At 52.0% G+C, this 24,786-nt stretch overlaps 1 protein-coding gene across 6 annotated transcripts in view; it reads right to left on the bottom strand.

The window, feature by feature from the left end:
* Nucleotides 1-24,786, bottom strand: part of PTPRS (protein tyrosine phosphatase receptor type S) — a 129,126-nt gene that overhangs the window by 95,086 nt on the left and 9,254 nt on the right. For all 6 annotated transcript variants that reach the window (XM_053965639.1, XM_053965641.1, XM_053965640.1 and 3 more), the window contains exon 2: nt 1,776-1,943. In XM_053965639.1, the coding sequence (XP_053821614.1) occupies nt 1,776-1,863 (88 nt within the window). In that variant the 5' untranslated portion in view covers nt 1,864-1,943. The remainder of the gene's footprint in view (nt 1-1,775; nt 1,944-24,786) is intronic.

The following is a 24,786-nucleotide window of genomic DNA, read 5'->3' as shown; positions in this document are numbered from 1 at the left end:
TTCAGCAGGGCTCAGGCCACTCTGCTGGTGCATTCTGTGTCTGACCAGCACCAGCCCTTCCTGAGGGCACATTTCCCCCAAAAGGGCTCCATAGCACTCAGACAGCACATGGGATCTGCCAGCTCTGCTGGAATCTCTGAGCAAACCTCACCCCAAAGATGAGGGACAGACAAGATGTTCGTTCCTTCCAGGAAAATGAAAACCACAAGAGAACTGAGGTCACACAGCTGTGATTTGGAGAAGACTCGATTCTGCCATGTCCCTCTCAGCACTCAGCACACAGGCCTTGTTGTACACTCAAAATTCAAATGGACCAATTTTACTCAGCTATCACTGGGGATGAATCAAGGCTCTCCTTATACAGAGAGGCTGTAGTGCTGCAGAACACCTGAGCTCTCCCTCCATGCCTGCAGAGCTTTGCAAACTGATTTTGCCAGGCATTGTTACAGGAAACCAGTGGCAAGAACAAGACCCCGGAGCCCTGACTCCAGATTTCCACTGATTCCCCACTCCTGACTCCACTGCACGAAGAGCCAGGAATGGAGATTCCCAGTGCCCAATTTCACAAGCCAACAAAGCCACCCTGAGCCCACAAAGCAGCACCCACTGACTCTGGGTGCTCATAAAGACCCTGCATAGCATCAGCTCCAAAGGATAAATCCTTGGGCAAAAGGCTCGTGGCAGTTCCCTGCCAGACTCTGCAGTGCTGCTGCCACTCCAGACAGCTGGGGCTGAAGCTGTGGGTCTCTTTCTGGACACCAGTGGTACCATCTGAGGGGCAGACTGACCCACAGCCAACACTTCACCCAATCATGACCCTCCCGGAGCCCAGCTCACTTGCCAGGCTTATGAAACGAAAAAGAATAAAACACAACATCAGCTTTCAGTGTTTCTCTCTGCAAAGAGGGATTAAGCATGAACCCAGCAAAACTCAGGGAGAGGCAAGGGCAAACACATCCTCACTGGCCCACTGCAGAGAGGACAGAGAGCACCGTTCCAAAAACATCTCCCAGCAACAAAAGGTCGCGGATCCATTCAATCCCCGTCGTCGTAATAAACCCTGATAACGAAGTGATTACGTGAAAAGCTGTCAAGGGCTGACCAGAGCAGCCCTCTCACCAGCTTCAAGCAGCTTTGCTGGGGAGGAAAAAAACCCTCATAATTCAATCAGCTTGGAAAAGTCTATTCCCCACTGATCCCAAGCGATCAGCCTTCATGTCGAAGGAACATTACATTCAAGTCGCTGAAGATTTTCACTTCTTTTTTTTTCCTTCCCCTTTTCATTTTTTAAAGCAGGAATTGAAAGGCAGCAAAGATAAAAACTGTGTTGAACTGAAACTGGTTCACTCAGGGGAAGGAGAAACATAATACTCTTTCTTGAAATGCTGTTTGGAATCCAGCCCCAGAAAGTAACCTGACAATGGTCACCAGTGTCTGACAGATCCTGAAAGGCAGGAGCAGGAGAGGACAATATGGGCGAGCTGGGTGGAGATGGGGTTGGGAGAAGGTGGGGTAAGGCTCTGGCAAGAGCTGTCAGGCGGATTCCCTCCTTCTCTCCAGCTCTTTGGCAGCCTTGGAGGCAACCTGAAACTCAAAGCAGGCTGTGAGGACCCAGCTGCCCTGTGTCCCTCCGAGGCGGGGCTGGGAACAAGAGGAAGGCACTGGTGGAAAGTTAAGGACGTGGGGAAATGAAACACTCAATCAGCTATTGAGCTTCACTTGTTCAACGATGAAAAGGGTGAAAAAAGGAGCAGGGGGACAGCAGAGTCACTCACTTTCAGCAAGGCAGTCCATCAGCAGCACGGAGAGGACGTTGACGAGGGAGACCAGCGAAGACATTCCAGGGCTGGGAAGGATCCTCATCCTCTGCAAAGGCCTTCGGCCCCAGCCGGGAAGGCTCCGGCTCAGCAGGAACTGCAGCGTCTGCCCAGCCTTGTCAGCACCTGTGGAGCACAGAGGGACAGCTCTGAGGGGCAGGGGATGAGCACAGCCCGAGTGGTCCCTGCAGGGACACGGGGCACCTTCCCCAGGGTGGCACTGAGGGGTGGCACTGAGCACCCGCCGGGCTCCACGGGCAGATCCCAACCCCATGGGGAGAGCCCAGCCCCATGGGGAGAGCCCAGCCCCATGGGGAGAGCCCAGCTCCATGGGCACATCTCAGCCCCACAGGCAGATCCCAACCCCATGGGGAGAGCCCAGCCCCATGGGGAGAGCCCAGCTCCATGGGCACATCTCAGCCCCACAGGCAGATCCCAGCCCCATGGGGAGAGCCCAGCCCCATGGGGAGAGCCCAGCCCCATGGGGAGAGCCCAGCTCCATGGGCACATCTCAGCCCCACGGGGTGAGCCCAGCTCCATGGGCAGATCCCAGCTCCATGGGCAGATCCCAGCTCCATGGGCAGATCCCAGCCCCACAGGCAGATCCCAGCTCCATGGGGTGAGCCCAGCCCCACAGGCAGATCCCAGCTCCATGGGCAGATCCCAGCTCCATGGGCAGGTCCCAGCTCCACGGGGTGAGCCCAGCTCCATGGGCAGATCCCAGCTCCATGGGCAGATCCCAGCTCCACGGGCTGAGCCCAGCCCCAGTTTGAAGTTTAACCCATTGGGTTCTCTCCCTCCCCAGCACAGGAGAGGCCGAGCAGCACCAAGCAGTGAGGTGGGAAGGGATCTGACCCGACAGGGCCCAAGGACCCTCTGAAAGGGTGATTTTTCCACAAAAGCACAGCATGAGGAAGCAAAGCTGAAGCCTCACACATGAAAAACCCAGCAAGGAAGGAAACAAATCCCCCCCAAAGAGGGCAGATGAAACAGGAGATGCCTTTGCTGGGTCCCCTTTTGTCTGCTGAGGATCTGTGTGGTTCGGGGAGGGATCCTCCTGCCCAGGCAGGCTGTGATCCCCCAACACAGCAGCCCTGACCCTGAGCCAGGTGTCACTGTGGGTGTCCCAGAGCCCCTCTTGCACAGCAAACACACAATGGAAAGGCTCCAGCCAGGCTGGGGTTGCAGCAGCTACTCTGCATGCCTGAGAGCCTCTGCCCCACTCGGTGCCTCAGTTTCCCCACTTGCACCACACAGAGGAACTGTGTTACTGAGCTACACAAAACTGGAAGAGAGAATACCTGGAGGAGGGGGTGCCACAGCTGATCCTGATGGATCAAGCAAACGCAGCCTCCACAGGAGGTGGGAGAGATTTTCCCCTGCCCAGTTCTGCCCTGGACGTGGCAGAACGTGACAGCAGGACAGAAGCAGCAGATCAGCAGGGCTGTGGCAGGGCAGATCCAGCTCAGCACCAGCCTGCTCCCCTCACCCTGCCAGCACATTTCCATGGAGACAACTCCTGGCTCCGAACGGAGCTCCCTGCTTACAGCTTTATCCTGATCCCTGTGCAAAGCTGGAATGGCATTAAGGCAGCTGAATTCTAAGCCACCACCCCAGTCCTGTGTGTCAATACTGGTAAACGCTTCCCTCACTCACAGAGGTGAGATTTGCCCCAGAAGGGCTGAAAATAGAGTGAAAGCTGCAGCCACAACCTCCTCGCAGGGTCGGCAGCTCAGAGGTTTCCCATCAGCCAGACTCTGAGCACGGGGATAAAGGGCCAGAGCTGTGCAAGGATGCTCTCAGATCTGACAGATTCCTTCCCGCTATCGTTACTCCAATTAGAAATCAAACCCAGGGTTTATCACCTTTTGGAGGAAAGCCAGGTAGGAGATATTGCACCATGATCAAAGGCTTTGGAAGGACTAAGGGGATGGTGAGGCTGTTTAAGCTTTCTGACACACATCAGGGTGGGACACTGTCGGGACAGGCAGTGGGAAGGGGTATTTTAATCTTTTTCTGCCCCATTAACTCTCCAAGGCTGAACCGTGCAGAATTAAAAGAAAAGCCAGGATAAACAAGAAGTCCCCATATGTACTCAGCCCTAAAGAACAACTTTTCAGAGAGAAGCTTTGGACTTGCACTTTGAGGATTACAAAGCCTCTGCTGTGTGCTCTGTGCTAGCCCAGATCCACCGTGCTCTGTGCCGGCTCACGAAAAACGAGCATAAATACTGAAACAAAAAAGAGAAAAAAAAAAAAAAACTCTGAGTCCTATCACTGGGAATCTCTTCAAATGTTTGTTCTAGACACACTTAGAGAAACAGAGAGGCTCCAGCCAGCCCTAGCTCGGGATTCACAGGGTTCCAGGGCACAGAACAACACGTTGGGGTTTCTTTTGTTGCTGTCAGGGGCGAGTAGAGAGTGGGAACATCGTGAATAGCTGTGATGGGAACTGTTAATTAAACTGGGGATGTGGCATCGATGCCAGCCCAGCAAATGGAGCTGTGCTGCAGCTCCCTGGCTCTCCCTTCTTCCTCCTTCAGTCACGCAGCTCCCCGTTCCCACCAGCACGGCTGGCGTTGGAGACAGCAAGAATGCACCCGACTATTTTAGGTGCCTATATTAAAATAAAATCCAACAAACCACGCTGGCTCAGCCACCATTTCAGAAAGACTTCTTTTTCTTTATCAGAGCAGTATATCCACCCCCACCAGCGCCAGAAATGCCACCAAACATCTCCTGGAGCCTTGTGTGCTCCCCAAACAAGGCACCAGTGATCTTCCACAGCTGAGAGCAGCCAAGAGCCTGCCCTGCTCCCTGAAGAACGTCCCCAAAGTCCCCCCAGGATGGAGCTGAAGGCAGGGGAATGAATGTCAGGGAAATGTTGTGCCTCCTCCCCACCCAGCACGGCTTTTCCTGCCTTATGATGGGCTCTGATGGAGAAGGTCTGGAAAAGGGGATACAGCAACAGCTCCAAGATTAGAGGAGGAGATGCCAGAGGGTGACACTTCTGCTCCGGTGCTAATGTGCTTCCCGAGCCCTTGATGGAGACAGAAAGTGCTGGCAGAGATATTAGGACATGTCAGCTTCAATCCAGCAAGTCATCCTTCAGAGCAGGTACATCACTGCTGTCCCCCCCCGGGTATGGGATGTTCAGGACAGCAGGATGTGCACCCACCTGGCTCCCCTGTGCATGTGAGGACAGGCTGGGGCAGGGTTTGCTCTGCTTCCTGGCAATAGGAGCAGACTCATCCCCTGCACAATTCCTGCCTCCAGTGCAGGGGATGAGTCTGTTCTGAGTTCTGAGTCGCCCTGCTGGAACCCAGCTGCCACACAAGGAGGCTGAAATCCAGTGGGAATTGCTCTGGAGAAAGCTCAAATCCCAAGGGCTCTGCCACCCATCCTCTCCCCTCCTCAGGGCTCAGCTTACCTCGTCTGTGCTCTCTGGAGCAGGTTTGCTCACCCCTGCCTGTGTCTGAGCACCCAGCCAAGCTCCTGTCTGTGCTCTCTTACCTTCTCTGTGCTCTCTGGAGCAGGTTTGCTCACTCCTGCCTGCCTCTGAGCACCCAGCCAAGCTCCTGGCACCAGCCAAGCCAACATAATGGCACTTTTCCTGTGCTGCTCCACGGACCTGCAAACCCTCACTAAATTCTCTGGCACAGGATCCCCTGCAACACAAGCAAACCACCTAATAGACCTCAATCCTTGCTAAAGAATGCAATTAAGTGAAGCCGTGGCCCCCAGTGGGGTCAGATTTGTGCTAGATACGGTCACATTTCAGGAATAAGATTAATTCTTACAGTAAAAGAGCTCCTGTAAGACATTCATTCTTGTGTGCTGCCTAATCTCCAGCTCTAAGCAAGGCCATGTGTGCAGCCTGTAAGCACCGAGCACGGGGTCCTGCAGAGCATTATTAAAAATAATAAAACTGAGAAGTGTTTGCAAGGAGCAGCTTCCCAGGGCAGCTCCTGCAGCTGGGACCGAGCCAGGGACCCAGGGGAGCGAGGCACAGAGGGTGAAATGCTCTGAAGCACCTACATTTCTTAAGAGCTTAAGTTCCCCTGGGAGTCAAAGGGACTTAACCTAAGCTGCTAAGGTGCTTTTGAAGATTTTCCCCCCAGCAACTCCCATTTCAGAGGGTGCTGGACACCTAACTCCCTTAAGCTGCTTTGGGTATCGAGGGGATACAAGAGGAGGGGTTTGGCTGCTAAAAGCCAGTGTGTGCACAGTGACAGGCACTGGGATGGGTCAGAACTGTGCAAGGATTTTCACAGAAACACAGAAAGCTTTGGGTTGCAAGGGACATTAAAGATCATGTCATTCCAACCTGTCAATGACAGGGACACCTTCCTCTAGACCAGGCTGCTCAGAGCCCCGTCCAGCATGGCCTTGAAAAGTCCCAGGGATGGGGCATCCAAAGCCTCTCTGGGCAACATTTTGCCATATGTTACTTGTTCTTAGCCCCCACGGAGCTGGTAATTGAAACATTTGCTCTGTGTTTGAAAAAAATCCAGGAGGGAGGAACCATGCATTCATTTCAGATTCATTACAATATGACAACTTGGAAAAATAAATCAAAAAAAAAAAAAAAAAAAAGCACTTGGGCTTCTTTTGTGTTTCACCTGCCTGTGAAAAGGAGAAGGGCGATTTTAAAGAAATTCTCTGCAAAAAGTTCCACTAGGATCTGGGAGATGATTAAATATCTTCATTTTCAGCAGCTGCTGTGGGAGAATTGCTCCCATTAGACACATCAATGGAAGCAAACACCTTGCAGGCAGAGGGCTGCACTGAGGGCTCTTCCTTCCAGCAGCACCAGCTTCGTTTGTGCTGCGTATTAACAGAGGTCAGTGGGTCACTTCATTTCCTCCCAGCAACCTCTTCAAAGAGAGAAAGAAAAGCTTTTAGCACAACCACCAGCTCATTTGTCACCTCCCCTGAGGAGGGCAGAGATGAAATTTGAATTCACTACCCCACAATTCCAGCTTGCTCCTCTCCAACACCCTGGCCTTGGCAAGGCCAGCCTCAGCAGGGCTGGGCAGGGACCTGGCCCAGGAGCCCACCTGGGCACCTTCCCCGTTGGTGCTGGGCAATGAGGAGATGCCAAGGTGCAGAGCTGGCTCTGGAGCCCTGCACAGCCCACACCATGGAGTTCCAGGATGGTTTGGCCTGGAAAGGACCTCAGAGATGCCCTCCTTCCACCCCCCTTGCCACAGGCAGGGATGGCACTCACTGGGCCAGGGTAGGCAGGGCCCATCCAGCCTGGAACACTTCCAGGGATGGGACAGCCACACTCAGGCTGCATTAGGTGCCAGGCTCCAGTGGCTGTGCAGATCTCATAAGAGGCCTGATCCTGCTCCCCCCCAAAAAAGGAGGTGATGGAGCATTTCCAAGTCAGTGCCTTCCACCCCAAAGCTGCTGGACACAGTTTCTCCTCTGGGCTTGAATGCAGCTCCCCAAGCCACTCCTGAAGGCAGGCCAGGGGTTTGGCAAACACAATTAGAGCAGGCAGCAGAGATCCTTCAGAGTGAAGCATGGCTGTTTATCTATCACGGAGTTACTTAGATCTTAAAAAAATATTTACAAGAAAGAGGCAGAGCATTATCTTCCATGGGGAAACAAACACAGATGGAGGGAAAAAAAAAAAGAGCTTTGATCAGGACTGTCTCGGTCCTATTCGCTGCTTTTCATCCCCACATCTCCAAGTGCTTTAATATGACAGCATTATCCCTTTTTACAATGTGGGAAACCAGAGGAAGCTGCACACTAAGACAGCTCGCTGTGTTTGCACGCACACACACACACACACACACACACAGAGCCTTTTTCTCTCGCTCTTTTTTTCCCCCTGTGGCATTTCTGGTCCTCCCATGTGAGTGAAGTGCCCAGCACTGTCCCCAGGCAATGGGCACAAGGGGCATTTTGGGGCGCAGCCGTGTGGGTGTTCCAAGAGATGCTGCTCCCTGCCCGGGGGTGTGACGGCACAGCGAGGGTTAAGCTGTGGTCACTGCAGCAGAAAGGAGCCAGGAGAGCTGGGGTTGGGCTGGGATGGTCAGGAGGAATTAATTTCCCCCCGCAGTGACAGCTGTGACAGGCAGTGATGTGTCAGGAGCGTTCAGCAGGTGCAGCCCAGCACGGACAGGGCACAGGGGCAGCGCCACAGCCGGGGGGAGCAGCACGAGGAGGAGGAGGAGGAGGAGGAGGAGGAGGAGGAGGAGGAGGAAGCACAGCTCCCCTGGCTGCACCCTGCTGAGGAAGCCCATCCACACCGTGGGGGCTGTGGCCACAGCCCAGGGAGGACCCCAAAGGACCCCCATGCTGCAAGTCGAGACGGAGGCAACACCAGAACCACCAGAAATCCCAGGAGCATCCTCCTGGAGCAGTGCAGAGCAGGAGATGTGGCTTCTCTGCAGGGCTGGGCTCTCTTCCAGGATGCACAAAGGGAAGGATCTGACCCAGGACCCCACTCCCCCTCCCCTTCCCCTCGCTCCCACACAAACACTCCCCATCCTTCAGCATTTCCCAGCAAACCATCCCAATCTCCGCCGAGCGCCCGACGGCATCAGAAACCGTCAACTAAATTGCCTTGTGGCTCGGGGTAATACTTCACGTTTCTTTTTCCCTGCCTCTGAGCTTTATTTATTTATTTAGGAAGTCATTCATCATTAGGCCCAGCTCAGCTGCCTGACAGACTGGGAGCTCCTTGGGGCACAGGCTGCATCCCGTCTCCGTGCTCACCACGCGCGTGCCGACGGCGCCGGTAAATAACCGCCCGCCAGCCACATCCTGCAGCACCCCCGGCTCTGCCAGGGCCACCAACACCATCTCCCGACAGAAAGCAGTGCTAAAACCACCAGCAGCCCCCTCCCAAAGCACCTGCGCCCCAAGGCTGGCACCTGGGCTGATGGGTGGCACTGGGTTACTGCACACAGCAGAGGGGAAAAAAGATAAAATCTCAGCAAAGAGCCCAAAGAGCTGCTTTAGCTGCCCACACCAACAAAAGTGCAACAGATTTTTCTCATGTCTGGAGTCCAAGCTAAGGAAAAGGCTTTTTCTGAGATCAAATGCAGGTTCTGATCAGCTCCACATTCCTGGGAGGAAAGGCTGCCTGGCCTCACATCTCTGCGTGTCCAACTAGGAACATATGAGAAAACTACTCAGCAATGAGGAACTGGTGCTTTCCTGGCTTGCAGCATGGCACAAAGATGACCTGAACCAGGAAGAGCCCATCCAGATGGCATCAGTCCCTCTGACCTGGCTAATCCCTCCAGCTTTGGCTTTCTGCTCCCTTCACACAGAAATTTGGATGCTGCTGCATCTTGTGACCTTCTCCAGCCTCCGAACCGCTCTGCCAGGTCTGCACAGGGTCTCCCTTTGTGTTCAGCAGCAGGGAATGGCAGCCCCCTCCTCCACCCCAAACTCCTGGGCAAGCAGGGGGGCAAAGCCCATTCCTGGGGCTGCACCTCACCGACGGGAGCTCTCCTGCTGATGGACACCTGCCTGGCCTTCCTCCAGCTCCTCAGCTCTCCTGCAGCCCTCTGGGGACTGGTTCCTCACAAAATAGGTGGTTCTTACCAAAAAGTCTTGGGCAAACCATCCCCTGAGGACAAGCAGTGGGTTCCCAGCCCCAGCAGGCAGGCCAGGAGCATGGGAGGCCAGTCCCTGCCCCACACAGATCCCTGCTCCAGCGTGCAGAGTGTGGCAACCTGCCCCCCTCCTGCTGGTGGCCAAGCAGAGCATCTCCCACCAGCCCGCAGCCCGAGCAGAAGGAAAAAAAAAAGAGATGAAAAATCGAAAGGAAGGGAAAAAAACCCATTCAAGAAAGTTAATTAGGAACATGAGGGTGCTTTATCAGTTCCAGCTGTGAGTGCTGGATGGGTGTAGGATGTCACCAGCCCTGCCAAGAACGACCTTCTCATTACTGGGACCACGGGTCCATCGCCTCCTTTTGTTGTCTCCATCAGCTCCTGCTCCTCCTCTGAGCACACCTGGGCAGTCTCAGGGCACCTGGGCAGTGCCACCTGGGCAGGGCCACCTGGGCAACGTGGTGGCAATGGCACCTGGGCAATGGGGTGGCAGGGGCACCCTCCTGCTGCTCCCACCAGGGCATGGCCCCAGCGAGGGGAGCACCAGCCCCAGCTGCATCCAGATTTTGCACGGCTCATTTTGGTCCCCAGCAATAGAAGTTATGAGTGAAATAACCCCAAAAAATCCCCAAACTACACGCAGGCACACACCTCACACCGAAAGCAAAATATAAAACTCTCTCTAAAGGCAACAACCTGGAAGATTTAACCTGCCACAGACAAGGAACCTGCTCCCTCCCAGCCCACTGAACCCAGAGAGGCTTCCATGGAGGATGACAAAGTTGGATTTACACTAAGACAGAGGAAAAGTTAACTGCTTAGCATCTTTAGGGTCTCCCACACCTGGAATGCACAGGGACTGTCCCTCCTCTCTCATGAATTCCAGCCCAGGAACACCCCTACCCCACATACAGGCAAGCCAAGAGCCTTGGGAAACACAGAAGAAAATAAATAAATTTCCTTTTTACAGCCTGTAGACCTCATGGCCACTCCTGTCTGCACATGCCTGGGCTGGGAGATGCCGTGGGATTGCTGCAGTGCACTCTGCTCATCGGTGACAAACAAATGACAGGAAATAAAAGTAGTGAAGCAAACAAAGCAAAGTTTCTCCTAATTGCTATTTGATGCTAAATGAAAATCGTTGTGGCAACAGCACAGCTGATGAGCTGTTTGCTTTCCTCACACCCCATGGAAGAGGCAGAACTGTGCTCCAGTGAGGAGGGGATGGAGGAGCTGGGAGGGTGAGTGGCAGCCACAAAACCACCCCAGCAAATCCTCCTGCAGGCGAGGATGGGCTGCTGAGCTGCAGTAAGAAGGATAAAGAGGCTTGTCTTTCTTTGTCCCTGGCTTCATCACCACGCCTTGCATCTTGCTGATTAGTGACCAGCAAGGAAAGCTAATCAAGGTTATTAGGAAGTGTTGCCTTCCCTGGCTGTGGCAGCTGCCTGCTCGGGAGGACACGGGGCAAGGTGGCTCCCACAGCCACAGGCCCAGCAATGCCTCCAGCTGCTTTTTGTCCACCCCAGGATCAACAGTGCTGCCATCAAGCCCCACTCAGAGTGCACCCCTTGGGCACTGAGATGTCATCCCTGGGCCTCCCCTCTGGAGCTCACCCTGCCTTCTCCTTCAGCATTCATTCCCTCCCCACGTGCCAGGCACTCCAGCCCTGCCAGCCAACACAGGGGGTTAAATTCCACAAAGAGGATTTGGTTTTGAGCTTGCAAGACAGAAGATGAGCAAATCCCTTCCCTTGCTCTGGCAGGAATCCTGTGTCTCAGACCCACCAGCCAGGGGAGATTAAGAAAGGAGGGGAGAAAGAAAAAACCCCATCCATCACTTGCTGTCGTGATCTCATCTGAATTTAAGAGCTAAGCTGGGAGGATGCTGGGTCACTGCTTGGGCTGGTGGAGCCCTGCAGACCAGTAGACACCAGAAGAGACTGGACAGAGTCTTAGGCTGCACTGCTCAAGGTCAGCAGTGGGATCAGGCAGCCACATCCACGCTCCGTGCTTGCTTCCCCTCTGATTTAATTCTGGGCTGTCTGTCTGGGGAAGCCTCTGGCTCTTGTCACATCCTTGCAGAGAGCCCCAGCTGCAGCAGGTGCCTCCAGAAATCACCCTCATGCATTGACTGAAGCCCCACAAACCACACCAACGTGCAGCAGCCCTCAGATGGCACAAGCCAGGGGCGCTTCCAAGCCGAGCAGGGCTCTGCTGCCATTTCCATCTTCTGTACAAGATGCAAAATTAAGAGGCTGCTAACTAGGCAGAAACTGGGAGTAACACCATCCTCACAGTACCCCAGCTCCTGCCTGACAGCCTGATCTCACCCAGCTGGTTTGCTTCTACTGAATCTGGTATTCCTCCCCCTCTGCTCCGAGCAGCTGTAAAGGCCAGTGCAGATATCCCAGCCCAGAGGTGGCTGCTTCCACTGGCTGGGATACAGCAGCCCATGCACAGCCCAGGCATGCATCAGAGGTGCCTTAAAACATTTATAAACATTTGGAGATTGGTAACATCCCTGCTGGAGCTTGTAGGAAAGGAGCTTGTGAGAGCACCATGGGAGTACATTCCCATTACCCAGCATTCAAAAAGCCTCCACCTGCTCAGCACGTTGCTTTATATTTTACTTTAAACCAACATAAGGGCTTTTTCTGACAAGCTGCTGAGATCATCTCGGTGTCTTTGTGGCAGTCAATCACCAGAAGGATCAGGCAGGACGAGGCTGGCTGAGCGTTGACGGCGATGTTCTCACAGAGCCATGAATTAAACATGCAATAATATTTCCTGGGCAGGTGAGGACCATCCACAGGCAACGGGGCTGTGCCAGGCCAGGGGGGAGGGAGCTGTGTGTCCTCCATCTCCAGCAGGGCAAGGCAGAGCAAAGCAGATTCTTTTCCTCTTGCTCATCACGGCTGCAGGAGCTTCCCAGGGCCCCGACCCTCAGCCAGGGCTCGGGAGGGACTCGTCCATCTTCAGGGGCACCGAGCCAAACAGGAGCTGGTCCAACAACAAATCTCTCCTCGGGCACGCAGAAGCCACCATATTGCAGAAAATGGCTTTATTGTCACTGCACCATCTGGAGTCGCCAGGAAATGCAACTTTTTTGTCCCCATCAATTACAGAAGGGAGAAATCTGCTGTCCCCTGAAAGGCAAAACTTCCAGATTTCTCCTGGGGCTGGGGAGAAGGCGTGGGAGCTGAGCCCCCCTCCAGCACCTTTGGGATTTATAACACCCTGTACCCAACACTTTTGGGAGCTGAGCCACAGCCTCCCCCTCAGAATCCCAGAGTGGTTTGGGTTGGAAGGGACCTTAAAGATCCTCTTGTTCCCATCCCCTGCCATGGTTCCAGGAGGTGGAACCATCCCAGCTCAGACCTGTTGGCAGCACTCGGGGGTTCCCACCTTGCTGGAGAGCAAGAGTTCCCTGTGGTTAAATTTCCTAAAGCCAGAAGAGATGAGAAACCTCCATCCCCTCCCTTTCACCAGAAGCTGGGCACGGTGTGGCTGCTCCAGAGGGGTGCTGGGAGCATCTCCCAGTGGGAGAGCATTGCTGGTGCCCCATGGGAGAGGCTGTGTGGGGCTGAGCCAGCAGTGGGGCCACAGCCTGACCCAGGGAGCAGCCCAGGGATGGAACACCAGCACTGCAGGTTTTTAGGAAGGCCAGGCATGCATCAGCCTCCAACGACTTCCAAACACACTTGGGCCAGAGAGAGGGACTAATTGACCTTCCAACCTCCCTTCTGTTGCTACTTTCTGTGGTTTTACAACCTCTCTAAATGGTTCATTTATCCTGAGTGAAGTCCTGCTGCATCCTGCTCATCAACCAGCTGTGAGCACCTCACTTGTGTGAGGGCAAAGCTGCTGTGGGTTCATGGATGGACCCAGCATGGGGCAGGGCACAGGGAAGAAAGTAGGGGGTGGGGAGAACCCCAAACAACTCTTGCTGAAAGAGTATTATTAAGAAGCATCTCAAATCCCTCAACTTCAGGGCTGTTTATTGGCCTGAATTAAGCCCAGGCCCTGCAGGTGGTACCTCGTGGCCAGGGTGCTCTTGCCTGGAAGGGGTCAGTGATTCCAACAAGAAGGACACCAATTAAAGCTTTTAATGATGCAAACCCAGGACCTTGCAGAGCCCTGAGCAGCCTCTGCCCAAAGCCCTCTCTGCTAATAACCCTGGGCTGTGGCCGAGGATGGGTGCTGGGCTGCCTGAAATATTTATGACAATCAAGGATTGCTTCTTTCCTGCCCGTAATGAAGCCCCCACCCGCTCCATGAGTGCCTGTCACAGACCAGTCTCCTCCCAGTGCCCCCAAGAGCATCAGCACATCTCTGGAGCAGCGAGGCAGGGTGCCAGGGAGGGATTTTAGTTTGTTTTTAAAGCCTCCCCCCAGCCCTTTCCCACTACAGCCTCGGCTCAAGTTCTCTCGTTAATCTAATTGTTCTCCTAATGAAGATCTGCAATTCCTCAAACATTAATTACCAACGGCAGCAGCAGCAGCAGCTGTGGAACAAGAGCTCCCTGTTCCTAATAATACGCTTCACACTTTTGCCTGCCACAGCTCAATTTAGCTTTGCGTGATTTGGCTGGGGGCAGATAAATAATATTCCAGCTATGGGGCTCAGCAGACAAACCCAGGGGAAGGCAAAGCTCTCCCCACACCCTGGAGCATAGCAGGTCCTCAGCTGGCTCTAAAAATCTTTGTTTTAGTCCACCTGCAGCTCCGTCCCCATCCTGCAGCTTTGGGCAGGTGCAAAGGGCTGGGCCAGCAGCCCAAACCCAAAGAGGGAGGGAGGGAGGCAGAGGTGCTGCATCCCCATCCCTGTCCACATGCTGAGCACCTCGGCAGCACAAATGAACCAGGCAGGAGGTGAGAGCACGGGCAGGGAGGGAACAAACAGCTCAGGCATCAGGAATGAGTCAGGGGATGGAGGAGGAGAGAAGAGGGAGAGCAGCTGAGGGAGGGCGAAGCTCCAGCCATTATTTGTTTCACTCACAGTGAAATGGAAGAGAAATGAAGGGGAAGGTTGGTGGGCATGGTGAAACTCAAGCAGGACCAAAGCTGTGGCTGCCCCTGGACCCCTGGCAGTGCCCAAGGCCAGGTTGGATGGGCTTGGTGCACCCTGGGACAGTGGAAAGTGTCCCTGCCCATGGCAGGGGGTGGAATGGGATGGGCTTTAAGGTCCTGCCAAGCCAAACCACTCTGTGAACCTGTGATTTTGGGGGGTAGTTGATCTATTCCACACCCCTGTTCCACAGCACAGTCATGGAAAAACACTGCTCATGTTCACTGAGGTCAAACCCTTCCTATCCATCATCCCCTCCAGCCCAAGGGCACGTGGGGGGAGCGGGGAGAAAGCCGTGCCCAGGCAGAGGAGAGCTGCCAGGCAGGTCCCACCTTACAAAAGAGGCTCCAAACCACGGGTTAGGAGAAGCAGCTGGAACGACTGGAGCCAGGAAAGGCTGTGGCAGCCCCTCTCGCCAGCACTGCGCAGCCAAAAATACACAAGGGGAACAAAACAACGCGCACACACACACAGAAAAAGGCCCACAAGAGTTTTCAATGACAAAAGCAAACAAATAGATTTGTGAATAAATATTGATTTGACAGGAAGTGAGACAAACCCTTCCAAAAACACTCGCTGGCAGCGGGTCCCTCTCCCAGCACAATGAGCAGTCGTCATCATTTCCTGGGTGCCTTTGCATGGTCGGCAGCTTCAGCTGCTTTGCAAGGTTTGGGTTTGTGGGGGTTTTTGGTCTCCCCTGTGCCTGGAACATCTTGAGAGATCCCCAGAAATAAATGCACAGCCTAAGGAGCCTGTGCTGGGCAAAGCAAGCAGCACAGTGTGCAAAAAATTCACCCCAGGACCTCTCTTGGGGTGGGCACTAAATTCTCTCCAGCACTACAGGCTCAGTTTGGTGTAAAAAGGAGTTACATTCCCTTTGGCCAAAGCTCAGGGCTGAGTCAGACCCAGAGCCAGAGGGTGATGGGATGCTCCTTCACTCGCTTCTTCCTGACCACAAACACATCTGCACACACCCTGATCCTCCCCAGACACACACACACGGCCCTTTCATCCCGGGAAAACCCCCAGAGCACTGCTGCTTTGCAAAAATTAATTAACCTGCCCATGCAGGGAATTTCAAGCCTCGGTTCCCACTACAAAGCAGGGGGAGATGGGTGGGAGAGGCGGGCACTGGTTCCTCCATGGCAGCACTGGGATCCTGGGGGAAGCCCAGATCCAGGGACCTGCCCTTCCCCTGCCTTGCAGAACCCTTTGTACCCTTTTAATGAACGTCCTGCTGATCCCACTTTGCATCCAGCGGCCCCCCAGAGCCACACTGGTGCAGCAGAAAAGCACCAAGACCAGCACTGCTCATATTTGGTGGTTTCCCACTCAATTGCCAGCTTATGGAATCCAACTGAGGGACCAAAGTGGCAGATTTGACCTGATTCACCCCCAGAACCACCACATCAGGCAATTCCAGGTCATTGCACACTGGCTGCAGACACATCCTGGCCAAGGTGGAGGTGCTGCACCCCAGAGCTCCCCAGGCACTGGGCAGACACGTGACAGTGAGCTGAGCATCTCAGCATGGATCCTGCACAACTCCAAAAAAGGGTTTTTTCTTTGTTCACAGAAATCCCAGCGCCGTGAGGGGCCGGTGACGCCGCTCACAGCTTTCCTGCTCATTTCTTTTTCAATGAGTGAATTAGCAGGCAGCCAGCTGACTTGAACATCCCCTTATCTCTGCACCAAGCTCGCTGCCGAGGATTTGCATAATTTTAATCTTTCCCACCAATGAGCATGAAAAAATTAGTTTTCCACTATTTTATCTTCTATTTGTGTTCAATAAACAGAGCTGGCGGCTTTGCTCCGTGTATTTATACTGGGAATGGTGAGGAAGGAGAAGGGGGAGGTTCCCCATCTCCAGCACTCGGCCATGTGGAGGGTTAAACCAGAGGAGGGAGGCTGGGGGAAGGCTCTGCAAAACTGCTCCACAAACTGCAGCTGGAGGTGGATTTGAAGCCCAAATTTCCTCACCCAATCCCAGTTGTTTTCTCCAGAGTCCCTCTCCTATCTCCCAGCTCCAGCTGTCAGGCTTCCTCCCATCATCAAGACCTTTGATTTCCCTCTCAGGCAAAGAGTTTGCTGGACTCACCCCAAATTACAGGCTGCAGATCCCAAGAACATCAGGACTCCAGGGAATGGGGCGGGAAGGGCTTGAAAAATGAGGTCCCACCTGGAGGAACCTCCTTGTGCAATCACAGGAACCATGCAAATGTGGGGACACGCAGAAAATTGCCAACGCAGAGCTTCAGAGGTTTTTAAATTAAATGCTTTAAAAGAAAAGCACGCCCCAAATGTTAAGCTTGTATTAAAATAAAAAACTGAAAAGAAAATGGTCCTGCCTCACCCTTTCTGCTGCAGGATAAGGACATCATTTTGGGCAGCACACAGAGGCAAGGCGTGCATGTTGAGGATTACAGCTGGAAACCAAGGCTGCTCTGAAGGAAAAGGAAATGCAGAGAAAACTGAGGCTGTCCTTGCAGGGTGGAAGGCAGAAACATGGAAACGCTTTTTAAATGTCTTTCCTCCCTGTGAAGCCAAGTGAAGGTCAGGGCACACCCCAGCCAAAGGCAGGGGCACATCTCCACCATCTCCAGAAAACCTGGACCAGGCTATTGTGCCCAAGTGTTACAAAATGTGGAATATGTAAAGTTTTCTTAAGCAAGCATGTTCTTTGATGTTTGGTCTTTGTATACTTTCAAGCCTAATCAGCAAAAAGGGAGATTTAATCCACGAAACAGAGTAGCAAACAAGCTCTAAGTGATACCCAGGTGTTAGAAAAACAAATTACTTGTTGGTAGAATTGCCTTGTTAAAGTTTAGGGCTGGACATGCTCCTCATGATCTCAGACCTAAAGAGAGGTTAACAAAGCTTGGAAAGAAGGATGTACCACTGATAATGGATGCAAAGAATGCAGAATTTACAGGCCACAAGGACATCTGGCAGGACTCCAAAGATAATGAAGAAACTAATAAAGCCAAGTCAGCAATTGTGCTGAAATCAGCTCCAAGTGGGTAAAAGGCAATTCTGGCAGGGGCTGATCACAACCATGATTTTTGTGGACAACTCAGGGAGGGCCCAAGGGTTGGTTTGCCCCAAAATGCAGAGATTAATGGCAGTGGGGTGGCTCACAGGACTGGTCCCCACCTTTATGGGGCTGTGGGTCCCCCGTGAGCACCATGGAGAGGATGGGGTGTCAGGAACCCGGGGGGGGGCAGTGCTAGGGGCAGCATCCAGCAGCTCCAAGCAGTTCATTTCTCCCTCTCCTGCACCTCTTCCCACTGATCCTGACTCCACACGGCCTCTGCCACCAGCTCATCTGCACCCAGAGGTGCAATTACCTTCCCTGGGTTCTCTATTTATGCTTAGGAACCATATAATTTTCTAGACCAAAAACATAATTAAAGAGTCCAAGTGCCTCGGAATGGAGACCTCTCTCCTGCCACCACTCTCTTATCTTCTCTAAAAATACTCCAGCACAGCAGCCCCATGCCAGGGTCAGCTCACAGCAGGGCTGAGCCACGGGAAGAGGAGCAGCCCTGCTGTGCTGGGTGTCCTGGGAGGGGAATGCACCCAAATGCTCCCACTTTGGCCCAGGAAGGGGCTGCCCCACTGGGAACCAGCTTTGCTGCCACTGGGGCTCCCAGGGGTGGCCTGTGTGAGGAAAGGTTAATTCAGATTTCACTTCTAATGGGCTTGAGCTAACCAATTTTAAAGCCTTGGGTAGACAGACTAATTGAGAATTAAGGGACTTTGATGAGCACTGCTCTCCCAGCAGAGCCCATCTGGAGTTGCACCCAGTTTATTCCAAGACAAATCCAGCTTCCAGATGAGATGGAAAGTCACAGGGAAATGGAAACTTGCACAAGGGAATATCAGATCCCAAACAGTTTTCCCCAGAAAAGGAGGTGGAGGGACAAGAACAATAACACGGAGCAGGGTGAGGGAGAAAAAGAGAAGCAAAACCCAACTCTGAAAGAGCCCTGGGGGAGAGCCACTCGCCCAGACTTGCTGTAATTACACTCCTACTGCTGGGTACAAAGCTCTTGGCTTGGCCCTCTCATAAAGCTGGAAGAAGGAAGGTGAAAGAAATATTTAAAAAAAAATATATATATCCTGAAGGGTCAAAACAACCTTTTAACTTGTCAACTAACAAGTTCAAACAGGACTGCAAGTCCTGCTTTCCATAGCTTCCAGGGAGAGACACCCAGACCAGCCATCTGAGCTCAAGTCCTCCAGGCCCTTAGGGTTTTTCTGACAGCCAGAAAAATCGAGGTAAAGGTACTGGCAGTGGACACCAAAACCACTTCCCAGCAGGAGCACCAGCCTGGGCACCGTGCTCCAGCACAAGGAGCAGAGCTGCTGAGCTCCATCCCCCCACATCCTGGGCAAACCCTGCTGCCTTTCAGCACACGAGTTCCCACATCCTTCCCTGTAATTGAGCTCTTCATCGCCTGCTCTCGCTCCCTGCCAGCACAGATCCATGGCCCAGCCACGCAGCAAAGCTGGCCCATTCCCTCTTCCCTGTTCCCTTGCACCTTTGCAAATGGTTCAGCCAAACCCAAGCAAATCCCCAAGAAAAACAGTTATTTTACAGCCCTGCTCCTTGCAAACCCGGGGCTGGCACGGCTTTAGTGTGAGCTTGTTTGAGCATTGCCCAGCAGCCAAAGCACATATGGAGCTCCCATGAGCCAGGCAGGGAAGGAAAAGCCAAGGGACCTCATAAGTTCTGCCTTCACTTGTTACTTTACAGGAAAATTTAAGTCTGCTTTGATATAACCTTCTTCTGAGGCTGCTCAGCCTATATACAGCCTCCAAGTAACCAGGGAGGACCTGAAGGAGGAAAAAAGGCAGCATCCACAAAGCTTCTGGTGCTTATTTCAGTAAATTCACACCTTCCTCAGTTCCCCTCGGCTTCCTGTGCCAGGTCTGGACACCATTCATACCACCCCAGTGCTGCTGCTGAAACCAGCTGCAGAAAACTTTCTAAAAACTCACTTTTATTGCTTGAAGTGTTGGCTGCCTTCCCTCTGCTGCTGCGGTCCTCAGTGCTGGCCTGGGGGATGTCCTGATGGGGTCTAGCACAGCTCAGGCTGGATGCTCCTCTTCCCTTGACTTCAAGGCTATTTTATGTGCCCTTCAATACCACCACACAATCCTTCCCAGCCAGAGAGTGATGAATCCACCTGAAGAAGGGACCAAAGGAGTCTGGAGGTGCCTCCTGGAGAGCCCTGGTGGTGCTGAGCCCCTGCTCTGTCCCAACAGACCTTTAGAGGAGTCACTGGTCTGGCTGAAAGGTTGGGATGGGTTTTACAGGTCTGTCCTTGGTGCATCTGTGGGGACACATTTGCAGCACAGCCCACGACAAAGCTGATTTTCAGGTTCTGGGGTGATTAGAGAAATGGTCTGATGAGGACTTTTCTCTGTTTGGTCTCTGTGTTTTTCTTTTTGGCTTCTTACGCAATATTTACAAGGGAAAAAAGGTGTCTGAAGCAGCAGCTTATAAACACAAGCATTTTTGTAAATCCTCCTCCCACTTCCAAGATTGTATCAACAAAAGAAAAGAGGAGGCAGGAAAAAAAAACATAAATAGAACTTTCACATTGACAGAGCCTCTTTGAACAACTTTCAAAGAGCTCCACTACCTGTTCTCCCATTTGATTTTGGTTTTTTTCAGAATATCTACAGCGTGTTCCTCCACACACCAAAGGAATCCACCAGCTCAGGTCCCTTTTCTGAGCTGCTCCTTGAAGCAAGCACCCCTGGCTCAGCAGCTCTCCAGCTGCCTGCCCAGGATTGGGGCTCTGCTGGGATCTGCTTCAAGGTTTGCTCAGTGGATGAGGGATTGCACCTCGATGCTGAAGATCTGGAGCCATTCCCAGCTCAGCTGCAGCTCTGCAGTGGCTGCTCCCCTCCAAGGCAGAGCCTTGACTTCCACCAAGGATATCCAGCATGGAGGAGAGCTGAGCCTCTCTCTTAGGTGGGATCATTAGGAGTGGAAGCAAGTAGAAATATTGAGGACACACCAAATTTTGGCAGCTGAAGTCATTTAAAGCATTGCAGCCCTTTGCTGGATGCCAGAACCTTATTTTTAAATGAGCACTTCCAGGTATTGACCTCCTACACTCAGGACTTGTAAGAACAGGTAAAGAAAAAAGAGTCCCCAGAACCTACCACAAACAGATTGCAGAGACCAGGGAGAAATCACCCCTTAAATCAGCCACTCCTAAACCAAAGAATTGATGCACCATCAAAGCCAGGAAATCATTTATTAGCCTAAATCTAAGCCATGAATTTCACAGACAACCTCTGTGGGGCAGGGGTCTGCCCCACAATAAGGGCTCTGCCCTGCTCACAGGAGCCTGGCAGCTGCAGCTCCCTGGGGCAAATTCCAAGGGCAAGGTTGATGCAATGCCTACAGACATTCCTCTCCACCCTTCTAAACAGAAAATCAAAAACAGAAAAAATCAACCTGCATGAGAGAGGCAGCCCAGGGACCTGCTCAGCCAGCGCTGCCAGTGACAGTCAAGTCCAAGGGACAATCAAGTTTTGGATTATGATGGGAAAGAAGAGCTTCATATACATGAGCACAAACCGTAAATAAACTGGAAATAAATCCCATGGATATGGTGGCAGCTGCCCACAGACAGAGCTTTACAAACTGCCTTTTACAAGGAAATACCATTATATCAGGGTTTATGGGCCTCCCTGAGATGGGCACTGAGCTGTAAATACTGCCACAGCAGCCATTAGGCAAAGGGCAAATCCATGAGGAATTCTTGGTGCCAACAGCACAGCTCTGCTCCCCAACAGCAGGGAGAGGTGGGGGTGAGGAAAGGAGCAGGACCCAGCACTGCCAGGCAGTGGAAGCACTGCTGGACAAGGGCATTTTCCATTATACACCATGCCAACCCATGTCAATCAAATTCCCACTCTACCCTTCCCATGGTGAATGAACTGCCCAAATCATTCTGCCTCAGTTTCCTCCCCTGCTCCACGAATAGAGGATGCTGAAGAGCTTTCTAACACCACCAAGTACCTAATTCACTGAAGATGATTAAGTGCCTTAAAGATTTCTGAAGGAGCTGCTATAGGAAGGCATTAATTTGAATATCTAGTGGCATAGAACATAAAGCCAGGCAGATTTTCTTCCATTCTTTTATAACAGCTTAATAATCTTCAAAATAGTTTCACTGTTAACACTCCTGTTGTGTATTTTATTAGGGCTTTTTAAACTGTAAAGTAAGGTAAACACTCCTCATTTTTCTAACACCTACCAAAGAGCTTCTGAGAAAGAATCACTTAATCTTCACAAACACCCGTGTGGGGGGACCTGCCCTGGTCCCAACCATAAGCATCATCCCCTTTTCATGCAAAGCCACCCAGGATCCTCCTTGGATGGAGGAGGATCCTCCTGGAGCTCTGGCAGCAATGCTGTGGCTGGAGAGGAGTGGGAGATGTTCAATTTGTAGATAAATCTCAGATTGAGATAGGAAAAAACCCCAACAAACAAATAGGTTTGGCTCTCTTGAGGGAGAAAAAAAAAAAAAAAAAGAAAAATGAAACAAAGTAAAGTTTACTAAGGGCTACAGTGAAAATCACCCTCCCCTCCAAGAAAATAGACAGAAGGAAAAATGCAGGATCAGCCGGAGTTGCTGATGGAGAGGCCCCAGGGTATAGTCAGTTATTGAAGTTTTGTAACATAAAGCCTAAATTATTTATTATTATTATTATTTTTCCCTAGAAAAAGAGAGGAACAAAGCATCTCCCTCCTCAAAAGTTAACAACTGTGCGACATCATCTCCACATTGTCTCCCTGTTTTATCGCCACAGCGCAGCGCTGAGCAGATTCCACCCCGGGGCAGACACAAAACCACAGGGCCACGGTTTCTAATTATACCCTCTATTCTCAGGGAAATGGTTTATTTATTAGCTCTTTGAGCTTCCCTTTCATTCATTCTCAGTCCCAGTCCCGGCAGGCAGCGAGGGGCTCTCGACAAGAGGAAATTTATTAGGTTTGCTCCCTTCTCCACCTTCCCTGCTCTCCCACCCAGCCTCTCCCTCCTCTCCCCACTCAGCAGCACCGGCAGCCTCATCACTTTTAATTCAATAACTTGCAGTATAATTACTCCGTAATAACACCATTATCTTAACATTTACTCAGCAGCTGTGATCCCCTTACAGCGAGGCGAGGAGGGAGAGGAGAAGGGGTCCTCCGGGGACAGCGATGGGGAGAGAGGCCAAAAATCCCCCCTTGCAGGAGCCAGGGCTGGGGCAGAGAGGAAGGGGCGAGTGCTGGGCTGCTGTGCCTGCAGCCCTGCCCCAGCCTCTCCATTTCATCACCTCTCCTCAGCATCTGCCAGGTTCTGACCCAAGGGCTGCCCTGCACAGTCCGGCTCTGCAGCGCTGGGGAAGCCACTCAAACTCAGGCTGTGCTCCAGAGCTTCCCAAAAACCCCTGGAGTCAGGGAAACAGGATGAAAACAGGGGTAGGCAAGAGGGAAAGAGGCACTGGGGGGGACAGGACGGTGCTCTCTGCAGTAAAAAGCAGCATCATCTCCTGCAAAGCCACCTCTTCAAACACAAATATCAACCCCCGATACATCATCCTGCTGCCTACAAAGACTGGGCTTAATTTTTACTCCAGAAGTCCTGCAGAAAATGGTTTTCACATTCCACAACAGCACATCTGGTAAATAGGGTAAGAAATTCTTCTAAAGCCAGACACTAAAACTCCGATAAGTTGTGCAGCAAATGAGGCAGAGAACAGCCCATTTAATATCAGCCAAGACCAACTCCAAGCCTGCCTAGAAAGGCAGAATTTCAGCCTACAAGCTTTACCCAGCCCTGACAGAGAGCTCAGGTGTTGGCACCTTCTGTCTCCTCGCTGCGGTTTGATTTCCTGAGATATTTAAACAAACAAGCCCACTGCATATTTAGGCAGAAATGTTCCTACATGCACCATTGAAAGAGCAAGTTACTACAGCCCCTGCTGAAGCCAGCACGATTTTGAAGCCAACAAGGTGAGGTCAGGTTTACACAGATATCAGATCCCAAAATCACACCCGAAACTCCGCACAAATGCCAGCCTTAAGGAATAATTCCCCACTCGGATGTATCTGTGTCACACACACGCTGCAGCAGAGGGGTAAACACCGTTTATTTTGATTGATTATCCATCGTGTAAGGCAGAGCTGTAATTCCATCAAGCCATCAAAGCGATTCGGCAATTATATAAATCACGGCAGGAACGTGCGAAAGCTTTGTCGCTAGGAACTCAAAATGGCATTTCCTCACATTCTCTTGCTGCATATTGGCTTGTTTTTTAATAATACACAGGCAGATTATTTTGGTTTTCAAATTTGTTTACATGCCTCTCATACAGCAATTCACTGGGTATGCCAAAGCCTCATCCCATCAGCATTAATAAGACATTTTACGCCGTCTTCCACTCCACAGGAAATTTCCAAAGCAAACTCAGACTGAAACGCAGGCGCTGTGACGAAAATCACACCCCTGCCACCACAACCCAGCCCCCCTGGAAATGGCTGAACCTCAGCAATCCAGCCCTGTGTCACTCACATGGAAGAGGAGACTTCTTCAGGACGAAGGATGCTACAGGGAGCTCCTGCCACAGCTCAGGTTTCATTATTTATAACATTATATAAACCCTGTGCTGCTGAATAGATCTTGGGCACGGACGTGATTATGTGTGTGTGCATCATCGTAATTAAATCCACAATAAAGTCAATCAGATGCTTTATGATGCATTATCTAGAAGCTGTTACTGAGTTTTTACACCTATTTAGTTCAAGTTTAGTAGAAGTGACAGCCCCCAGCTCCAGGACATTCCCAATGGCAGCAGCTGCTCTGGAGGCTCAGATTCCTGTACATTCCCTTTTTATTCCTCTCCTACAGAACCTGGGCAGAGGAAAGTCCTTACAGAGTTCCCTCAAGCCCATCCTCTCCCAGTCCAGAACAGGAGCAATTCCCAAAATCTGGGCATAAAAGGCAGCAAATGTGGAGCCCCACAGGTGTCAGTGGGCTCGGGCTCAGCTGCAGACACATCCCAGCTCCAGGTGAAGGGAAAAATCATTCAGGATTTGCAAGAGTTGATGGCAAAACTCTCCCTGCCTCTGATGGGAGCAGATTTCATTTTGCTCCTCTGCTCTCCCTGCCCAGCAGGGAACTGCCCAGGCAGAACTGCACTGAAGTCACTGGGATTATTTGCCTTTGGTGGTTTTCTTTCTTTAAAGATAAAAATAAATCCAAGCACTTGGCTTGAATTGTGGGCCCTAAATCAGTATCCATAATCT

The sequence above is a fragment of the Vidua chalybeata genome, chromosome 27 (assembly GCF_026979565.1).
Source record: "Vidua chalybeata isolate OUT-0048 chromosome 27, bVidCha1 merged haplotype, whole genome shotgun sequence".
Classification (NCBI taxonomy): domain Eukaryota; kingdom Metazoa; phylum Chordata; class Aves; order Passeriformes; family Viduidae; genus Vidua; species Vidua chalybeata.
The sequence above is the reverse complement of the archived record's forward strand: the minus strand, read 5'-3'. Positions and strand labels throughout refer to the sequence as shown.